Genomic DNA, 20,785 nt, shown 5'->3' on the forward strand with positions numbered 1-20,785 from the left:
AAACACCATGCAGAAACAGTGACGCCCTCAAGCTGGTGTAGTAGTAGCTGGGAAACTGACATTAAATATCAGCATGCATTAGACATACCTTGGCAATTCTATAAGCAACCAAGCTGAATGATGATGTTTCTTAAAATATTTGGAAAAAAATTTGAATTTCTTGAATTGAGAATTCTGCCTTCTCAATTTCCAGTATGGAAAGTACAGCTCCATTTTTGCAAGTGAGAAAGGATCCTTTTTTTATGTTCTCAAATATGTCCCTTCATGCCCTTCATGTACATAGAGAAGCATAAGGTGATTTCCATTTGAGCTCTGCCTTTTCAAAGTGTGGGAGCTGTTTGGAGAGCCAGCATAAGAGCCATATTTTTGTTCTTCAGTTTCCAAGTGTGATTTTGAAGCAAACAGCTGTGGTTGGTTTGAAGCAATTAGTGGTGACCATTTTGACTGGGTATGGAGCTCTCAGAGTGAACTTTCCACTGTTTTTGAGCACCAGGCTCCACCTCAGGATCATAGTCTCAACACATCTCAAGGTAAGAAGAAAACAGGACTTTCTAACCACTGCTATTTACTGTGTAGTTAAACCTCAGAAGAGAGAGGGAAGCTGGTATGGTTCTGTGATACTGCAACAAACTGTCAGTTGGAATATTGTCAATTATAATTGTGCTGCATGGACTGATTCCTTTATGGATGGTACAGATGGCATATAGATATATTTTTGGCCGAACTACCTGCAATTGTTAATTGTTTTTGGTGTCATTTAGCATGAGATGTAGATAGTGGTTCAACATTTATGAGAGCAAATTTGACTAAGAGTCACTGATTGATTTTTTATTGTATAACTTTAATTTCAGTTGGACAGTGATCTTGCTCAGTGTAGTGTTAAGACACAGATGTCTCATTTTAGAATCCAGTAGGTTAATGGAGGTTTTGTTTTTGTATCTCAACAGGGCATTTTATGTTCATTCTGAAGGAAAGCAGCAGCTTGTGGCAAGTTGCTAAGCTCCAGAGCCCAACTTACAGCCAGACAGGACCTGGATGCATACTTTCCTTCTGGTAAATATTAAACAAAATGATCAGTTACCCTATTGGTCAAGGATTTGCAAGCACACTTCGGCACTTATTCATTACTGTGGTTTACTGCTGGTTTTACTCCAAAAATAGCTGTTGCATTAAATTCACACGATTTGCATTCTACTTAGGAGCATGTTATCAGTATATGTTGCTTTCTTCCTTAGGATGAAAGGGGCTCTTTCCCTCCAACTGTGGATTATAATTTAATTAAGATTGCTTCCTTTGGTACTGTACTGAGCTCCCTGAGACAAGTTCCCAGCGTTGTGAGGATCACAGAGTGTGTGCTTTAGCAGATAAGCTCTTGCAAATGGACGGCCACAGTTATTGCAGGAAAGAAAAATGTCTTTTATGAGTTATCATAAAGACATTGACTGTTGACTGAGTAGAAAAGTCTAAAGGCTACATATGTAGTCTTTTCTATAAATCACTTGCATTTCTTATATTCACTCTTTTTTAGGTTCTATAACTATGGCTTGTCAGTGGGAGCAGCTGAGCTGCAACTACATATGGAAAAATCTCATGACTCAACAGTGCTGTGGAGAGTATTATACAATCAGGGCAACCTATGGTCGAAGGCAATCATTCAGCTAGGACGCCTTTCTCAGCCCTTCCACTTGTCACTAGATAAAGTCAGTCTGGGCATTTATGATGGGGTCTCAGCTATTGATGACATCCGATTTGAAAATTGTACTCTCCCCCTTCCTGCTGAGAGCTGTGAAGGGCCGGATCATTTCTGGTGTCACCACACCAGGGCTTGCATAGAAAAGCTTCAGTTATGTGATCTGGTGGATGACTGTGGTGATCGTACCGATGAAGTCAACTGTGGTAAGTTCTTCTTGGTTGGGGGATTCTCTCTCTCATTTTGAAAGTGATGACCTTAATGAGTTCACTGTTGTCTTGCCAATCAAACCAATAACAGTAACCATAGCTCCAAAGCTGATGAATGTTATGTGTGGTTAATTAGTCAGTTTATTAAGTTGATTTATTAGAAACTAGATACCAAATACTAAAGATATAATGATAAATGCAACTACAGAGTCCCTGCCCATGTGGGAGCTTATAAGCTTATCAAAATATAAATATCTAAATATTTAATAAAGAGATATTAAATGGTAGCTTTGTGCTGTGACTTAATTTAATAGTGGCAGTAGACTTTCTAGAGATTATAGAAAGTTTATAGATCAGAAAGTTCTTAGATCAGATCTAAAAAAAATCACAAGTCGAAGCATGTATCTAAAAGCCCTGAGAAGCAGCTACAAGGCAGATGGAAAATAGCCAGTATGGCTAGAGCAAGGAGATGAAGGGGAATGAGGGCCCAAAATATAAAATGGATGAAGGTGTTGGGACGGTCAGATTTGCAGGCCTTTGTAGTATGTTTCTGTACAGTTTGAATCTACTGCCAGTGTTGCCCACCACCCTTAGTGAGGCATAGTTGTTTTTTATTTTTTTATTACAAAACTCTGTCAAGAAAAGAAAAGCTTTGCATCTTTCCTTGGACTCAGATTCCTCATCCAGAAATAGCAATGATTTTTAAAACTCAAGATATTTGAATATTACATTTTTTAAATAAATTACTCATATTTTATTATGAAATTTATTTTTTAAATTACTTATGAAATTTATTTTATGTGTTAAATTTATGTTCATGAAATAGGGATGCTAATTACAAACCAAAGTAGAAACATAAAATGCTTATTACATCACAGAAAACATTTAAAAATTTCCATATAAATCATTGTGGAGCGTTTTGCACATATGTAATCTTCAGTACGCATATTATCAAAGGTATATCGAAGTCAGGCCTATTAAACTGAGAATTACCATGCCTCTCATGAAATTTACACACTAATGTTTGAGTGGATACCATTAAAATTTGTGATTTGGACAATGACTATCATACAAAGTGTAACTTTTCCTAAGGCCAATTTATTTTTGCAAATTTAGAAAGCCTTTTCATCTTTTCAAGCTCTCTAAATCCCACTCATTAAAAAATGGTGATTTGCTGCTAAAAATAAGCAAATTGCCCTCAAACTTCCCTATATTCACTTAGTAGAACTGGATAATGGGAGTACAACTATAATATCACAAAACCTCTTGTGATTATGTATTAGTGGAAGAATGTCAATTTCTCACACGGCCTTCCATCAAGGCATATTACTTCATTACACAGTGTACATTAGAGATCCTCAAATCCATGTTGTATTTCCTGAAATATATTTAGAGATGTGGTCTTTTATGGAAAGGTGGAGCTAGGCATATTCCCTTTGGAAATGAAGTTTGAGTGTGCAGACAGCACCAAGACAGACAATAGAAAAATATGTTTGCTTTAGCATCAGTTTTATGTCAGAAATGCCGCAACTTGTCATTCACAAGTTGATCAGTCACAAGGGAGGAAATATCAAAAGGAAGCTCATCTCCCACTTGACATTTACTCACTTGGTTTCCTTCATAAGGTCTAAGCTCCTCTTCTGTGATTTTTCTAAGACAGATGACTTATTATTGCCTGGCTGCCTTTATTCACATACCCTTTTCTTTATTGTTGCAGAATATTTGTTCACTTTTGGCACCAAGTGCCATTACTAAGATGAATAGTTAAAGGACAGTTGACATTTATTTTTTAAAAACTAACATGTAAATGAAGCTAAAATGTGGAACTACTTGTTAATTCTAAAACCTGTTCCCTTCTCTCAAAGACTTTCAAATGCCCATTTTATATTATTTATCCTAAGGTGAATATCAGGTGTCAGTATATCCTCACATTCTGAAAAATGAACACGTTCCTAAATTACCCTAGAAATTTAGATAAAGTGTTCAATTACTGACTATGGTAGATGTCCCCCTTACCTGGGGGCTTCCAAGATCCCCAGTGGATGTCTGAAACTGAGAAAAGGACTTAGTCCTATATATGTTGCTTTTTTTTCTATACATAAATACTTATGATAAAGTTGTTTTTTGTTTTTTTTTTTTTAAGACTACGGAGTCTCCCTCTGTTGCCCAGGCTGGAGACAGTGGCAGGATCTCTGCTCACCACAACCTCCGCCTCCCGGGTCAAGCGATTCTCCTACCTCAGCCTCCCAAGTAGCTGGGACTACAGGCGCCTGCCACCATGCCCAGATATTTTTTCTTTTCTTTTTCTTTTTTTTTGAGACGGAGTTTCGCTCTTGTTACCCAGGCTGGAGTGCAATGGTGCGATCTCGGCTCACCACAACCTCCGCCTCCTGGGTTCAGGCAATTCTCCTGCCTCAGCCTCCTGAGTAGCTGGGATTACAGGCACGCGCCACCATGCCCAGCTAATTTTTTGTACTTTTAATAGAGACAAGGTTTCACCATGTCGACCAGGATGGTCTCGATCTCTTGACCTCGTGATCCACCTGCCTCGGCCTCCCAAAGTGCTGGGATTACAGGCTTGAGCCACCACGCCCGGCTCTTTTTTTGTATTTTTTAGTAGAGACAGCATTTTACCATGTTGGCCAGGCTGGTCTTGAACTCCTGACCATAAGTGATCTGCCTGCCTTGGCCTCCCAAAGTGTTAGGATTACAGGAGTGAGTCACTGCGCTCAGCCTGATAAAGTTCAATTTATAAATTAGGCATAGTAAGAAATTAACAACAACTACTAATAAAATAGAACAATTATAACAATATGCCTGCTCCATAACTCTTGCGCTTTGGAGCCATTATAAAGTAAAGTAAGGGTGACTTAAACACTGGGACTGTGATCCTGTTACAGTCGCTCTGAGAACTGAGATAGCTACTATTTGTGATGTACAAGGTTTCATCAGCCTTCTCAGAATGACCTGCAACTCAAAATGTATGAATTACTTATTTCCCGAATTCTCCATTTCACATTTTTGACCACGGTTGATTGTGGGTAACTATAACTGCCAAAAGTGAAACATCAGATAAGGCGGGACTGCTCTAAGGTTCTTCCTAAGTCTGAATTGGTCTAGGGACTGAAGGAAGTTGGCAGTTTAAAAGCTGCAGCTCGAAGGAGCTATAATCCAGTGAGAAGAAAAGACCCATAATTATGAGATCACAACAAAAAAATGACAAGGCACATACCTAACATTAGGGTAAACAGAGGTGGAGAAAGAGGTGGGTTGTTTAGAATACATGGGGAAGGTGGTGCAGGCTAAGGGGAAGAATAGCTAGGGACCAGGCAGTCATTTTAATTTGGGGAAAGTGGAGTCTGAAAGAGGAGTTTTGATTTAAGTTTAGAATCTATGAGCATGTATGAAAGAATTTGGATTAGAGAAGGAAGTGATATATTGCCACTGAAGGATTGTTCCCTTAGCACTGATGTGTAGAGACACTAGGATCCAGGATGAGATGGCACCAAAGTCGAGATTTTGGGATCGAGGTCAGGAAAACATCTGCATTAGGGTGCTTGTTAAAAATGTGGATTTCTGGGCTTCACCCTGCATCCAGTAAGCTAATATCTGTTGCAATGTTTTACCATGAAGTAAGCAATTTTACCATGAGTTCCGGGCAATTCTCAACATACGATTGTTCTCAGCTCTGCCTGGTAGAGTCACCAAGGAACCTTAGAAAAAAATCCTGATACATGGCTTTACCACTCGGAGCAATTACATCAACACCTCTGGAGGTGAATTCTTGGCTTTAGTGTTTGTTTTTTAATGTTCCCTGGCAATTGGAACATTCAGTTGAGATTGAAATCCACTGAGCCAGAAGTTTCTCACAGTGAGCCACACATGGAGTCATGATCATTTGCCTGGAGTTATCGTCATAGAAATGGAGAAGAGATGTGCATTAAAAGTATTTGGAAAAAAATGTCCAAAGCAATTCCATCTTTAGTTCATAAAATATTATTACTTGATGTATCATTTAGGTTGTAGTTACTTTTTTAAAAAACTTCACTGTTGCATTTTTAAAATAAAATGACTTACCTTGGCATGAGCAAAGTATCAACTAGCATTCTTTGAATGTTAATAAATAGAATGTGGTTGCAGGTATTTTTGTCCCTAATCATCTTTTGCTCCAATTTAATGTGAATTTCAGCACGTGAGCTGCAGTGTAACTTTGAAAATGGAATCTGTAACTGGGAACAAGATACAAAGGATGACTTTGATTGGACCAGGAACCAGGGTCCAACGTCAACACTTAACACAGGGCCAATGAAAGATAATACTCTGGGCACAGCCAAAGGACACTATCTCTACATAGAATCTTCAGAGCCACAGGCTTTTCAAGACAGTGCTGCCTTACTCAGCCCAATCCTTAATGCCACAGATACAAAAGGCTGCACTTTCCGCTTCTATTACCACATGTTTGGAAAGCACATTTATAGGTTGGCGATCTACCAGCGGATCTGGAGTGACACCAAAGGACAGCTGCTGTGGCAGATATTTGGGAATCAAGGCAACAGATGGATAAGGAAACACCTCAACATTTCCAGCAGGCAGCCCTTTCAGGTATGGATAATGGGTTTTATAATGTACATTTGAAATGCATCCGGATGTCTAAGGAGTATGAAAGATCACTATATTCTTGAATTTTTAATTTGAATTTGATCAACATTACATTGATACCCATTTATCATTTAATTGAGGGTGTATCAAAGCTCTTTAACTTGTTTCTTCTTTGACCACCCCTAATAACTTAAGATTAGAATTTCTGTAGATGAACACGTGGCCATTGGAAATAGCTGCAGGTCCATCCAATTTCAAGTAACTGTTCTACCAAAATGAACAACCTAGAAGTGGAGGGGAGAGTTTTGCATAATCTCTGATATTTTGTAAGACGCACAGACACTGAAATCTGTCTGCATATTTCATTTTACTTTTATCATTTTATAGGTAAGCTACAGAAATCCAGACTTTATTTAGCAATTAGACAGCTTCTCTGAGGAAGAGCTAGAGTTTGGATATAGGTCTCCTTACTCCTGGGAAATATTCTTTACTTCAGATTTTACCTGTTGTTTTCTGAAAGTCAGACTTACTATTGCAAGCTCAAATGTGTATGTGGCGTTTACAGTTTTGTAAAGGAATTTTACATATTATCTATCTGATTGTCTCAACAATTTTCTGATTTTGGTAAGCCAGAAGTCCTTTCAGCCACTTTTTTAGATTTGAAGAAAAAAATCTTAGAGTGCTGATTGTTTATCCCTGGCCAAATAGCTTATGGGCAGCAGAACTGGGATTTGGACTAGAACTCACTGTTTCTAATTAATGCAGGTTTACTTACTTTGCAGCATATCATGCAGTCTATGACACGCAGGGGGATTGAATATTTGTTCTTTCATTGTATAGTCAAATTGATCTATACATAATATACTGGAAAAAACGTCTTATCTGTCCCTGGCTAAACTATTTTTTCTTTTGGCATATATTAAACTTCTTTAGTTACCCAAATTGGAAGCCCTAAAATTGAAAGACATCTAAATGTCTAAATCTAGTTAACAGTTTTGTAACCAAGAACTTAGCTCCAGGACACCTTTTGAAAGCTTCTAAAAGTCATAGATGTAGACTCTGCAGTGAAGACACATTGGAATGGGAGATTTGTCCAGATACACATAAACCAAAAACATGAGAACTAATCTGCCATCTATAGTGTGGCATCGTTCTGGTTAGCCACAAGTGTAAGGTACAAGTAATCACCCGGAATGAAATGGAAAGGAGGTCCTTTGACTTTTATGTAACAATGGCTTATCTCCTTCAAATTCTTTTTTTTTTTTTTTTTTTTTTTGAGACGGAGTTTCGCTCTTGTTACCCAGGCTGGAGTGCAATGGCGCGATCTCGGCTCACTGCAACCTCCGCCTTCTGAGTTCAGGCAATTCTCCTGCCTCAGCCTCCCGAGTAGCTGGGATTACAGGCACGTGCCACCATGCCCAGATAATTTTTTGTATTTTTCGTAGAGACGGGGTTTCACCATGTTGACCAGGATGGTCTCGATCTCTTGACCTTGTGATTTAACCACTTCAGCCTCCCAAAGTGCTGGGATTACAGGCGTGAGCCACTGCCAAATTAATTCTTAATGTCTCATCAGGTCAATTATAGTTTGCATCAAGCTAGTAGGTAGTGGATGAACCCTTCTCATGATATTTACTCAAGGATTGGTTTCCGGGAGAAAATCAACTTTGCCGGGAAGCAGCTTCATAGCTTCATGGCCAGATCAATGTGGGACTAATCAGGGAACACTTTCGTTGTGAACCTCAAACATGAAACTTGAGGTTTGAAACCCACCCTGGGTTACATGAAGTGTTCTGATTGATTTTATCAAAGGCTTCTTTTAGCCTTAAAAAAAAATAAAGATTCAGGCCCAAAAAGATGAAATCAGAGATCATCCATGCTATGTGGATTTGTCATTCCAGAGAGTGAAAAATGGGCCTGAGCATTGGCTCATGCCTGTAATCCCAGCACTTTGGAAGACCAAAGTGGGAGGATTACTTGAGGTCAGTAGATCACCACCAACCTGGCCAACATGGCAAAATCCCATCTCTACTAGACATACAAAAATACTAGCCAGGCACACACCTGTAATCCCAGCTGATTGGGAGGCTGAGGCAGGAGAAGCGCTTGAACCTGGAGGTGGAAGTTGCAGTGAGCCGAGTGAGAGCTGCTTCTGCACTCCATCGTGGGTGACAGAGCACGACTTCTCTAAAAAAATAAAAAGAAAAAAAAGAAGTTGGGCAGAGCACTGATTTAAGGAACAGGATATTTTTTCTCCATTGAATAATGGATAGACATAGTTTCTGAGAAAGAGCGGAAATAACAACCAGCATTTTAATTAACTGTGATATGGTAGATGGAATGACCTAGCATTGGGCCCAGCAGACAGCAGGAGCTCATGCCATGTTTGGGTAAAGAAAAATGCAAAGATTTTTCAAGATCACTCATTTAAAATGGAAGACATAGGATAGGAACAAATTGTACATGTAAGTGTACAGGAACCAGCTTGCTTGTTAATGTCAATTGAAATAATCAGCCAGTGCTGTGTGTGTCATGGTCAGTAAAGGCTCAGGAAACCATTACACATTAAACCTCGGTTCAGTCTTCTTATTTTTATTATAAGCTTTATTTTGTACAATTAACATATAACAAAGTAAACGTACTGAAAGTTTTGAAACCATCACCACATAATCAAGATAATGGAAATATACTTCACCTCCAACAGTTTCCGGAGTTCGTTTCTCTGCCCCCTCACACCTGGCCCTTATCAACCACTGAACTGCTTTCTGTCACTATATGGTAATTTATACAGTCTAAAATTTTATATAAATGAAATATTAAGTGTGCACTTTTTGCCTGACATTTTGTGTTTTTTTTTCTTCTGGGCATATTTTAAGTCCAGAGTCTGTCTTGTTTTATTCAGTACAATCACTTTGAGATTCATTCATGTTACAGCATCTATCAATAATTGATTTGGATAAAGCAAGTTGATTCATTAATGTATTGATTGATAGACTGTTTCTAGTTTGAGCTATTATAAATACATGTGCTATGAACATTTCTATTGATATAATTTTATAAACACCTACTTTTTTTTTTTTTTGAGATGGCGTCTCACTCCATCACCCAGGCTGGAGTTCAGTGGTGTGATCTCAGCTCACTGCAACCTCCGCCTCCTGGGTTCAAATGATTCTGCTGCCTCAGCCTCCTGAGTAGCTGGGACTACAGGCATGCACCACCATGCCCGGGTAATTTTTGTATTTTTAGTAGAGATGGGGTTTCCCCATATTGGCTAGGCTGGTCTCATACTCTTGACCTAGTGATCTGCCTGCCTCAGCTTCCCAGAGTGCTGGGATTACAGGCATGAGCCACCGTGCCTGGCCACCTACTTTCATTTCTCTTTGGTAAATACCCAGGAGTGCGATGACTGAGTCTTATGATAGAAGTGTGTTTAACTTTTTAAGGGACTCTTAAACTGTTTTTCAAAGCTTACGGTATTTTATTCCCATCAGCAGTATATGAGAGTTTCAGCTTCTCCACATCCAAGCCAGTGCTGATTATTATCAGTCATGGTAATCTTAGCTATTTAAAAATAGATAGTGGCATCTCATTGTGGTTTTAATTTGCATTGCCCTAAGCATTAATTATGTTGAGTGTATTTTCATGGGCTTATTTACCAAACAAGTGTCTACTTTGAAATGTCTGTTCCAGTCTTTCACCCAAGTTTTAAATGGGGTTGTTTTTCATTATTAAATCTTGAACTTTTAAAATATATTCTTGATGCAAGTCTTTTATCAGATATATGAATTGCAAATATTTTATCTCAGCCTGTAGCTTGTCTTTTGAGTCTCTTACTAGATTCTTTTGAAGAGCAGATTCTTTTTTTAAATTTGATGAGTTAATCTTATCAATATGTTATTTTCTAAATCACGCTTTGGGGTCATATCAAAGAAAGCTTTGCCTTACTCAAAGTCCCAAATGTTTTCACATCTTCTTTCTCCTTTAGAAACTTAGATTACACATAAATTGTTACTTGAAATTTACTGTCTACCATCACTCTGTTCTGTTCATGTTTTTATTTTTTTTTAATTTTATTTCCTCTCTGTATTTTATTTTGAGGGGTGCCTATCTTTTCTTCTTTAACGCTTAATGTGCTATTAGTCCCTTGTGGTACTTTTTTTTATTTCACACATTATAAATTTGCTTTAAAGTTTGATATGAGCCTTTATCGTGCATGTTTCTATTGTAGAATATGTAAAATACTATTTTAATAAGCGTTTTAGTGTCCTTAACTGATAATTTTGACATCTGTATTTACTCTGGATCAGTTCTGACTGAGTGATTTTTCTCCGTATTATGAGCCATACTTTTCCAATTTTTGTTGTTGCTGTTACATCTCTGCTAATTTGTGTCTGGTTGTGAGATATGGTGAATTTTATCTTACTGGGTATTGAAAATATATAAAAATATTCTTGATCTTTGTATTGGCATGTATTCAAGTTCGTTGGAAAGAGTTTGACTTTTTTTTTTTTTTTTTTTTTTTTGAGACGGAGTTTTGCTCTTGTTACCCAGGCTGGAGTGCAATGGCGCAATCTCGGCTCACCGCAACCTCCGCCTCCTGGGTTCAAGCAATTCTCCTGCCTCAGCCTCCCGAGTAGCTGGGACTACAGGCACGCGCCACCATGCCCAGCTAATTTTTGTATTTTTAGTAGAGACGGGGTTTCACCTTGTTTGACCAGAATGGTCTTGATCTCTTGACCTCGTGATCCACCCGCCTCGGCTTCCCAAAGTGCTAGTGTTACAGGCGTGAGCCACCGCGCCTGGCAAGAGTTTGATTCTTTTTCATGTTGCTTTTAAAATTTATTAGGTAGGATCAGACCAGTGCTCATTTTAGAGCTAATTACTCCCAAGTAGTGAGGCAAGACCATTTTGTGTATCCCTGGGAATCTTGAAGTGTTTCTGGTGTGGCTGATAAAATAAGCACTATTCCTGGACCTTGGTGAGCATGTGTACTATTATATTTTATCCTTTCTGGGTGTTCTTTCTCCAACCTTGGGCACCTTTCTCTTGGCCTGTCCTAAAAAGTACTAGCTATGAATTTTAGGGGGCCCTTTGCAGAGCTCCGGAGTTCACTTTCTATGCAGCCCCTTCTTCTCTGAAACCTTGTCCTGAAAGCTCATATCAGCATGGTTTCCCTGGACTCTCAGCTCTGTCCCCTCAGCTCAGGAAGAACAATGAGCTCCTCCTGGACTCTTCTCTTGGAGTAGTGGGTTGGAAAACTTTCTTCAGGCTTAAATTAGGGCAGTTGTCTGGCTCACCTTGTTTGAAACTGACTTTATAGTGTCTTACAAACTTTTGTGTCATATATTTTGGCTATTTTTTTTTTGGTTGTTTCAGGAGAGAGAGAAACTCTAGTTCTTGTTACTCTGTCACGGTCATTGCAAAAGTCAACCTAAATGATATTTACCAGTATCAGTGGCTACACATTGAACTTACTTAAGATAATTTTTGAATGGCATAATACTTCCTGTTCATTGAATGAGACTCTCTGCCTATTTTGTAAATGCTCATTTGTATAGAGAAACTTAAAAAAGTTTGTGGAAATGAAAAGATAAACATTAAAAATGTGATCTTTGCTTTTCATCCCTAAAGAACTGATGGTCCTGGGAACTTAACAATGTCAGTGCAGTTGTTTTTACAAGGAAAATGGGTGCCCTTTACACATTTATTGAGATTGGGAAACAAAAAGAAGTCAGAAGGAGCCAAATCAATATTGTCAGGTGGATTCCTGATGATTTCCCATTGAGACTCTCATGAAATTGCCTTTGTTTGTTGAGAGGAATGAGCAGGAACATTGTGGCGTTAGAGGACTTTCTGCTAAAGCTTTCCCAGGTATTTTCCACTAAGGCTTCAGCTAACTTATTCAGAACACTCTCATGATAAGCAGATATTATTGTTCTTTGGCCTTCCACAAAGTCAACAAGCAAAATGTCTTGAATGTCCCCAAAAAACTGTTGCCATGTCCTTTGCTCATGAGTAATCTGCTTTTGCTCTGGCTGGACCTCTTCCACCTCTTGGTAGCCACTGCTTTATGTTTTGTCCTCAGGATCATAACGGGAAAGCTATGCTTTCTCTTCTGTCACAGTTCTTCAGCGAAATGCTTCAGGATCTTGACCCTGGTTGCTTAAGATTCCCATTGAGAGCTCTGCTCTTGTCTGCGGCTGATCTGCACACAACACTTTTGGCACCCATGCAGTGGAAAGTTTGCTCAACTTTAATTTTTCAGTCAGAACTGTGTAAGCTGAACCAATTATGCTGTCTCTGATGTTGGCTATTGTTTGTGCTGTTGATTATCGGTCCTCTTCAAATAGGGCACAAACAGCATTAGTTTTTTTCCTTCCTAATTGATGAGGACGGTTCTGTCCCTGTGGACTTCATTTTGCACATCACCTTCTTTCTTCTGAAAAAAACTGTCCATTTGTAAACCTCTCCTGTCTTTGGGGCATTGTCCCCATAAGCTACTTATAAAGCATGAGTGATTTCGCCATTCTTTCTCCCAAGCTTTGTAATAATTTAATGTTTGTTCTTGCTTCATTTTTTTTTTTTGAGATGGAGTTTCGCTCTTGTTACCCAGGCTGGAGTGCAATGGCGCGATCTCGGCTCACCACAACCTCCACTTCCTGGGTTCAGGCAATTCTGCCTCAGCCTCCTGAGTAGCTGGGATTACAGGCAAGTGCCACCATGCCCAGCTAATTTTTTGTATTTAGAGTAGAGACGGGTTTCACCATGTTGACCAGTATGGTCTCGATCTTTTGACCTTGTGATCCACCCGCCTTGGCCTCCCAAAGTGCTGGGATTACAGGCTTGAGCCACCGCACCCGGCCTCTTGCTTCAATTTTAACAGAATTTACATTGCTCTGATAGGGACTCTTTTCAAACTGATGTGTTCTCCTTCTTAGTGTCTCAAACTAGATCCTGTACAGACATGCTATAATAAATTACTATGAGATTATTTTGCTGCCAAAATTGAAATCCTTGCATAGTTTTCTTTTCATAACATGCATTTTCCATGAATTTTTTAAGTCCTCTCGTATATTCACAGGTGGAGTGCCTTACCTATTCTGACTTTAGTCAATTATTTAAGGCCTCTTTCCTTGTCAGTGAGACATTAGAAAGGCAAGAATAAAATGAAATTGATCTTTCTAAAATGCAAACCTGGTCTTAGCATTTTATTACTTAAAACCCATTGGTGGTTTTCCATGATTTATGGAATAAAGTCAAAATTTCTGTTTTTATCTCATATTTCTGTGTGCCTCTCATCCCTACATTTACTGATTCTTATGAGCCATAAGTTGCCAGTAGTCCAGAGTTCATTCTCTTTTTGTATTTGGGAAGATTTCTGTATCCTGCAACTTCTCCCCTCAAATATGCTTGGAAAATGCCTACTTATTTTTTTCAGATTTGGTCTAGTTTTTTCCTTCAGTTTCTCTTACGTTTTCCTCAAGCTTACGCTGACTGCTCCATATGCCTTCAGGCGAAGCCACTCATTCCCTTGTGCCCTTTGTAGATATTCATTTATCATGCAGTCTTTATACTTACTGGTTTACTTGCCTTTTAGCTCACCGTATGCACGGCCTATGTCTTTGTTGCTCTAGCACCTACCACAGTTCCTGGTATCCAAAAACTGTATGCTAAGTATTTGTTGAATGACTATTTGACTGAATGATTGTACTCCTAATTAGCAGATAGAAAGCCAGGACTACTTTCCAGTTCATCATTCGTGGTGCTTAATTTTGGTTTCTTTATTGTGTTCATAAGAATTCCTTACTGACTTGAAACTATGGCACTAGACGTCAGTTCATTTAAGCAATGATTGGTTTACATATATAAGAGGCTCCAATAATTATGCATTTTTATTTCAGTTTCAATAACTGATCAATTTATTGATTTTCTCTGTTTTGACTTAATGTTAACATTTAATATCAAATAAAAGTGTTTTACTTAAAATTTTTCATACCGATTATGTTAGGTGAACATTACTTTGATTTACATTCAAGTAGTAGTTTTAGTTGAACCCTGAATATACTAAGATGTTGCCTTTGTTTTTTCTTATGACGAGGCTACTGTGTTTATATAAATTATTAAAATCTTTGAAAATATGAAGAGTGTTATATTTCTATTTTTAGTTCTCTGTGCCTCAGAATTCCTTTTACACTTGCACTTAAGTCCCTTGGAGCAGTTGATGTTAATATTTATGTGACTAATTTCACGGACATGGTAGTTTTCATTTCCATCATTAATTTGTACGGGAGATAGACCATTTTCCAAGTGTAAGCTCAGTCTTGCAATTAGAAAACGTATAAGCCGAAAGGAATTTTTTGACCTAACCCATTTATTCTACAGATAGAGAATAAATAGAGTCCAGAAACTCTGTGTTCTTTAAAGTCTTGTAGATATTTAAGAACAAAGAAGAGACTTGAGATTTCTGAACCCAGTGATCTTCACACCGTCATGATCTTCATCCGTATTATTCACATAAGTAAATATAATCACATATTAAATAGGAAACAAAATACTAAGGAGATATACTGAAAAATGAAATGATATTATCTTAATTATTTTGATCTTCAGATTCAATATATAGCAACTTGAAGGCTAATGTTTCTAATGATTCCCTGATTAAACCATTTTTTAATAAGATTACAAGTTTTGGTAATTTAATTATTTTGACTGATCCAAATGCTACCCCACTAGTCTGAAAAATGTGTTTATTTATATATCATAAAGAATCATTTATTTATTCCAAAAAGGCTAATTTTCAAATTATATGAGTCTTCTGAAACTGTATTTATTTTTTTCCCTCATGTTTTCTAAATATATTTTAGAGGGCATTTGCAGGTTTTCTTTTCTTTCTTTTTTTTTTTTTTGAGACGGAGCTTTGCTCTTGTTACCCAGGCTGGAGTGCAATGGCGTGATCTCGGCTCACCGCAACCTCTGCCTCCTGGGTTCAGGCAATTCTCCTGCCTCAGCTTCCCGAGTAGATGGGATTACAGGCATGCGCCACCATGCCCAGCTAATTTTTTAAATGTTTTTAGTAGAGGCGGGGTTTCACCATGTTGACCAGGATGGTCTCGATCTCTTGACCTCGTGATCCACCTGCCTCGGCCTCCCAAAGTGCTGTGCAGGTTTTCATGGTGCTGAAAAATTATGGTATAATGGTCTTATGAAAGAGAATAATGACATTTAGATAGTGTAACTTTTTAGGATCACAGTACTTTTTGGTGAAATGTGTTTGGTTGTTGCAGCACTGGTCCCTTACACTAATTATATTATACTATACTAATATAATATGCCATACTACATTATTAAATGGTAAGTTGCTCTTAAACCCTAGAATACTGCAAAGAAATAGTTTATATAAGAGTACCACAGGGTATATAGTGCAATATTTCCTTTTCTTTCTTCTTCTTTCTTTTCATTTCTTTCTTTTTTTTTAAATTATACTTTAAGTTCTGGAGTACATGTGCAGATCTTGCAGGATTGTTACATAGGTACACACGTGCCATGGTGATTTGCTGCCTCCATACCTCTGTCAACTACATTAGGTATTTCTCCTAATGTTATCCATCCCCAACCTCCCCACCCCCTGCTATCCCTCCCCTTGCCCCCATCTCCCAACAGACCCCAGTGTGGGATGGTCCCCTCCCTGTGTCCATGTGTTCTCATTGTTCAACACCCACTTATGAGTGAGAACATGAGGTGTTTGGTTTTCTGTTCTTGTGTTAATTTACTGAGAACGATGGTTTCCAGATTCATCCATGTCCCTACAAAGGACATTGCCGCCTTCTTTTTTTTTTTGAAGACAAGTTCTCACTCTGTTGCCCAGGCTGGAGTACTGTGCCATGTTCATAGTTCACTGCAGGCTTGAACTCCCAGGCTCAAGTGATCTTCTTGATTGAGCCTCCCAAGTAGCTGTGCCTACAGGCGTGCACCACCACATTCAGCTAATTTTAAAGATTTTAATAGCGATGAGGTCTCACTATGTTGCCCAAGTTGGTCTCAAATTCTTGAGCTCAAGAGATCCTCCCAGAGTGTTGGGATTACAGGCATGAGCCACCATACCCAGCCAATGTTTCTTTTCTAAAAGACATTCTCTATCATATTTCTCATTTTAACTTAACATAATATTGAAAGCATAGATCTGAGAAAGAGATAGTACCTGTAGATCTGGGATCCTACACATTAATATTATGGGATGCATTCAGATTTGGTCATCAGATACTCCGTTTATTCCAGAACACCACCAGCAAAGGAATGTAATTATGTCTATCGCTAAAACTTTGTGTCAATACAGACTACTGTACTTGTTATCCTAGATAGTCCTTGGATGGCACCCTTAAATATTTTTAAACCTAGACAGTTGATGTGCTTTTTCTTGTTGGATAATTTTCATTGTTTTATCTAATTCTGTTATAAATAATATGTTTAATATGGCTTCGTTCATCTTTTAAAAAGTTGTTTAGTATCCTTAGAACTCAGTGCTGATTCCTTTTGCTAGCAGGCTTTTTTAATAGGACGTCTCACTTTGTCCTGGTTCTCTACTGCTAGCATGAGGTCTCTGTGAAAAATCAAGATAGCAAAATAATTTGTTATAGAATATCCTATGTAGAGGGACATGGGAGGAGTCATATTTCAAGAGGGAAAGGCCTTGGATGAGCCAATTGTAGAGGCTGTTGAATTAAAATAAGACTCAGAGAATGGACAATTTATCACGCTATTAAAGCAAAATTCTGACAATAACTTCTAAAAAACATTTCAACTCTCATACGCTGAGCTTACCACCGACCTTCCAAAAGTATAATTTCTTACATGAAGGTCCAGGTACATAATGAAAAATAACTATTTTATACAAATAGCTTCAGCCACGTCTATTGTTGGTTTACCATAAATGCTTTTATCAGACTTACAGACGTTAATTTTTTGAATTAGCTACCATTACAACTAGCTTGAAAATAACGTTCTTTTTAAGAATTTGACCCGGACAAGAAATGTTTTCTTATACAAAATTGAAACCTGTTTTCCTTCTGCTTTTCCTTGGTAGGGCTGAGTTCCTTGGCATAGTTCAGTTATCAATGGCAGTCGTAGAGAAGTGTTACAAAAACCCAACTTATTGCAGCTTATGAATTCTTTGGCATCCTGGAAACAGGGCTCACAATCTTCAACTCACTTTTTCCTGCCATAGCCTCCTTTTTTTTTTCTTTTTTAGAAAGAAAGAAAAAAAGGAGTGAAGGAGAGGAAGAAAGAGGAAGAAAAAGAGGGAGAGAAAACGGGAATGTAACTTTGTTCTAAAAATGGGTATTAATAGTGGCCGATCAATATTTCGTATATTTAAGGTGGAGAATGTATATTTTGTGTATTTAAAATTGAGAGCTCTATAAATATTTATTGAGTTTACTTGTTCCAGATCTGAGTTCAAGTCCTGGATATCCTTATTAATTTTCTATCTGGTTGAGTTTAAATCTCTTTATGAGTCTTATGTATCTGGGTGTTAGGATCATTAGCTCTTATTGTTGCATTGATCCTTTTACCACTATATCTTTGTTGCTTTGAAATCTATTTTATCAGATGCAAGAATTGCAACTCCTGCTTTTTATTTATTTATTTATTTATTTTTGCTCTCCATTTGGTTGGTAAATCTTTCTCGATCCCTTTGTTTTAAGTCTTTGTGTATCTTTGGATGTGAAATGGGTCTGGATGTAGTGTATCATTAGGTTTTGGCTGTATCTTTTGATTGGGGGATTTAGTCGACTTAAATTTAGGGTTACTGCTATTTGATGTTAACTGGCTATTTTATCCATTCGTTGATGTGAATTCTCTTTATGTTGATGCTCTTTACTTTTTGGTATATTTTTAGAAAGGCTAATACTGGTTGTTCCTTTCTATGTATAATGCTTCTTTCAGAAGCTCTTGTAAAGCCGGCCTGCTGGTAATAAAATCTCTGAGTACTTGCTTGTTTGTAAAAGATTTTATTTTTCCTTCAGTTGTGAAGCTTAGTTTGGCTGGATATGAAATTCTGGGCTGAAAGTTCTGTTCTTTAAGGATGTTGAATATCGGCCCCCACTCTCTTCTGGCTCGTAGGGTTTCTGCTGAGAGATCTACTGTAAGTCTAATAGGCTTCCCTTTGTGGGTAATCTGACCTTTCTTTCTGGCTGCCCTTAGTATTTTCTCCTTCATTTCAACCCTGGTGAATCTAAGGATTATGTGCCTTGGGGTTGCTCTTCTTGAGGAATATCTTTGTGGTGTTCTCTGTATTACCTGGGGTTGAATATTGTGCTGCTTTGCTAGATTCAGAAAGTTTTCCTGAATAATATCCTGAAGAGGCCATAGCCTCTTTTCCTGAAATGTTTATATGTTATAGGGGATATGTAGGCCTGGGGAAAGGACATGGACTTTCAAAGAAAATATTCTCCAATAGCTTTCTCAGCTCCATAGAACCTTCTGACTAAATGTGGAAGAATTCCACTGTACTCTCATAATATCCTTCAATAGTGAAGAAAAAGATATTTTTTTTACCCCAGGTGGATTTTGCAATGAAAGAGAGCATGATTTTTTAAAAATGTTGTTTATAATCATAATTTGTTGTTTCATTTATGGGATGTGAATCCTAAATGGTACATCATTTTTTAGTACTTCTGGTAATAAAATGTTTCTGAATCTATATTGTAAATAACATAGAACCATGTTTAGTAATGTTAAGTTGATACCACTTTCCCTGAAATTATATATATAAATGCTGAACGTATAAATTACATATGCAGCTTCATGGAACATTTTTCTTCCAAGTGTGCATTTACTAGAATTTGCATGGAAAGGTTTTAGGAGCCTGTTGGTATGAACCCTGTGTGAGCAACACTCAGATTTGTTGCTTACTGAACAGCACAATTAATCTTGCTTCACAATCTGAGATCTCTCATCTACCATCTTGAGCTGAATTTAAAATATACCCACGGTCTATTATGTCATCTCTTCATTAAATACTGATGCAAAGCTTGGTTTCCAGTGTGAAGAATTTACGGCTAGGGAAGGGAAAAAGACAGGGTTAAGCAGAGCTCATTAAAGAGTGTACAGGCAAGAAAACACATCAAATGTCTTAATAAGTTTATTATTTAAGTTCTGTTAGTTTTGTTATGATTTCCAAAGCACTAAATGCCATTTAGTGTTTTGGAACCTCCAAATTTACAGTAGAATATTATTATGGGTCATCTTCATTGGAAATACACAGGAAAATCCTTATGATTAATATAGACTGCTGACATCTCTCACACATTTATATGACCTATGTTGAAAAGAAAGAAAAAAGAAAGGCAGAAAGGAAAGAAAGAAAAAGAGAGAGGCGAGAGAGGAACAAGAAAACATTTGAATTTGTGGAAATGAAATTTTTAAAATTACTAACTTGCAAGAATGCATAAGAAAAATAGTGAGTGTGAACATAAATACTTTAATTTCAGCTTGTCCTCTAACCCTTCTCAGTCTGTGGCCAATATTGAAACTTGTTGTAATTTTCTTCTTTCGTTTCTCCCTCCCTTCCTCCCTCCATCCCTTCTTCCCCCCCCTTTGCTTCCTCTCTCCTTGCATTTCCTTCTTTTTTCCTCCCTCCCTCTCTTTTTTCCTCAGTTCCCCAGAACCACATATGCCAGCCAGTTGAACCCTTTCTTCTCATCGATACTGCCAAGCCCCTTCACCCTGCCTCCTGGCTAGATTTAGTAGAATGAAATGAGAAACATAGACTTTGTACCTGGGATGGCCATGTCTGATTTTGTAGATTTTTGCTGTGATGACGTTGTCCAGCTGAGGGATGCTAGATTGGGTTGAAATTTCAACTGCAGTTTTATTTGCCATTTTGAAATTTGCAGAAATGTGCTGGATATGCTAACAGCCACCTGGCTAGCCTCCACAAGGAATATATCTATTTAAATATACATATGTAAAGGTGTAATATGAAGAAAATTGCATTAGATCATCAGGGATGAATTATTTTGTAAAAAACTACACTGTCATGTAGCATACCTGGTATCAATCACCTTAGTTAGATAGTATCTGTGTATATAGGTAGATAAACAAAAAAGCAGGAGTTTATTTCTCTCTAATGTATCATTGACTCTCTGGGAGTAAACTCTGAAATGTCTCTGCTGATCCAGACTTGTTCGAATCATGTGCAACATTTCAGATTTGTCTTTTTTCTGCAAGTTTTTTAAGTACTGTAACATATTGAACCAAATAGTTTTGCTTGCATATATTGATGACACAG

General features: G+C 37.8%; 1 protein-coding gene across 3 annotated transcripts in view; it reads left to right on the top strand.

Moving 5' to 3' along the window:
* Window positions 1-20,785, top strand: part of MALRD1 (MAM and LDL receptor class A domain containing 1) — a 619,714-nt gene that overhangs the window by 134,152 nt on the left and 464,777 nt on the right. For all 3 annotated transcript variants that reach the window (XR_013520422.1, XM_078332925.1, XM_078332926.1), the window contains exons 16-19: window positions 378-530; window positions 948-1,053; window positions 1,529-1,896; window positions 6,089-6,501. Coding sequence is in view for 2 of the 3 variants with exons in the window: in XM_078332925.1 (XP_078189051.1) it covers window positions 378-530; window positions 948-1,053; window positions 1,529-1,896; window positions 6,089-6,501 (1,040 nt within the window). In the remaining variant the exon portion in view is untranslated. The remainder of the gene's footprint in view (window positions 1-377; window positions 531-947; window positions 1,054-1,528; window positions 1,897-6,088; window positions 6,502-20,785) is intronic.

This window comes from Callithrix jacchus, chromosome 7 (genome assembly GCF_049354715.1).
Source record: "Callithrix jacchus isolate 240 chromosome 7, calJac240_pri, whole genome shotgun sequence".
Classification (NCBI taxonomy): domain Eukaryota; kingdom Metazoa; phylum Chordata; class Mammalia; order Primates; family Cebidae; genus Callithrix; species Callithrix jacchus.